This window comes from Microtus ochrogaster, unplaced genomic scaffold (assembly GCF_000317375.1).
Source record: "Microtus ochrogaster isolate Prairie Vole_2 unplaced genomic scaffold, MicOch1.0 UNK1, whole genome shotgun sequence".
In the NCBI taxonomy this organism is placed as follows: domain Eukaryota; kingdom Metazoa; phylum Chordata; class Mammalia; order Rodentia; family Cricetidae; genus Microtus; species Microtus ochrogaster.
The window spans coordinates 11,314,598-11,315,687 of record NW_004949099.1 but is presented as its reverse complement, the minus strand read 5'-3'; the positions used below and the strand labels follow the sequence as shown (position 1 = coordinate 11,315,687).

The following is a 1,090-nucleotide window of genomic DNA, read 5'->3' as shown; positions in this document are numbered from 1 at the left end:
CTTGATCGGGGGAGGGGGAGGGAAATGGGAGGCGGTGGCGGGGAGGAGGCAGAAATCCTTAATAAATAAATAAATTTTAAAAAAAATAAAATAAGGCTGAGGCCCTGGAGTTTGGCCATTAGAGTTGCAGGCTTGTTTGCTGAATTAATAATCTATAGTGCTTAGAACAGTGCCTGGGGTATGGGAAGCATCCCAGATACTGTTAGTCCTGTATGTCATATAATGTGATGTTGCTAGTGACGTTATTAATGTGAATGGGGTATTGTCACATTGTTCATTATTTAATGTGGAGGATACCTATTTAGTCTTAAGCTTTCAAGTCATTTTCCTGCTTTGAAATTTCTTTCCAAGCACAATCTACTTACTATGATGGACTTTGTTCAGTGAGCATATGATCGTGTATACAAATGATGTCATATGTATGTGTCCTCTTAAGCATCCTCTTGTGACACTAACTTGTTGTTTCCGCCTTCAGAGCACTTATGGATATGGTGACCTGTTCTCAGATACCTGGAAAGCATTTACCGATTATGACGTCATACATTTGAAAACCTATGATTCCAAAAAGGTACTGGAAACCTATTAAAATGTCTTTAAGTAAGTGTCAGGTGCAAATGATTCATATAATAAATATTTAATTTGAATTCCTCTTGGCTGTTACCATTGATTTCTCACTTCTTTTAAACTAGAGCTACAATTCTTGGAAATAAATCTTCAAACCTTCTTTCTATAAACCTTCCAAAAATATGTTTTATTTTCTTCAACATAGTTTGCTAGTTAAGACTATATTGGTACAAGATGGAAAGTTAAAATTTACTTTCTAAAATGAGGACTGCTGTTTTGACATGAAGGGTGCACACTCACTATGCTGTCCTGTGAAGGGTGTACACTTACTGTGCTGTCCTGGGAAGGGTGCACACTTACTATGCTGTCCTATGAAGGATACACACTTACTGTGCTGTCCTATGAAGGTTGCACACTTACTGTGCTGTCCTATGAAGGATACACACTTACTGTGCACACTCACTGTGCTGTCCTATCAAGGGTGCACACTTACTGTGCTGTCCTGGGAAGGGTGCACACTTACTGT

At 38.7% G+C, this 1,090-nt stretch overlaps 1 protein-coding gene across 1 annotated transcript in view; it reads left to right on the top strand.

The window, feature by feature from the left end:
- Eogt (EGF domain specific O-linked N-acetylglucosamine transferase) overlaps positions 1-1,090 on the top strand; it is a 37,713-nt gene that overhangs the window by 24,719 nt on the left and 11,904 nt on the right. The window contains exon 10 of the mRNA XM_005364922.3: positions 476-568. Coding sequence (XP_005364979.1) covers positions 476-568 — 93 coding nt within the window. The remainder of the gene's footprint in view (positions 1-475; positions 569-1,090) is intronic.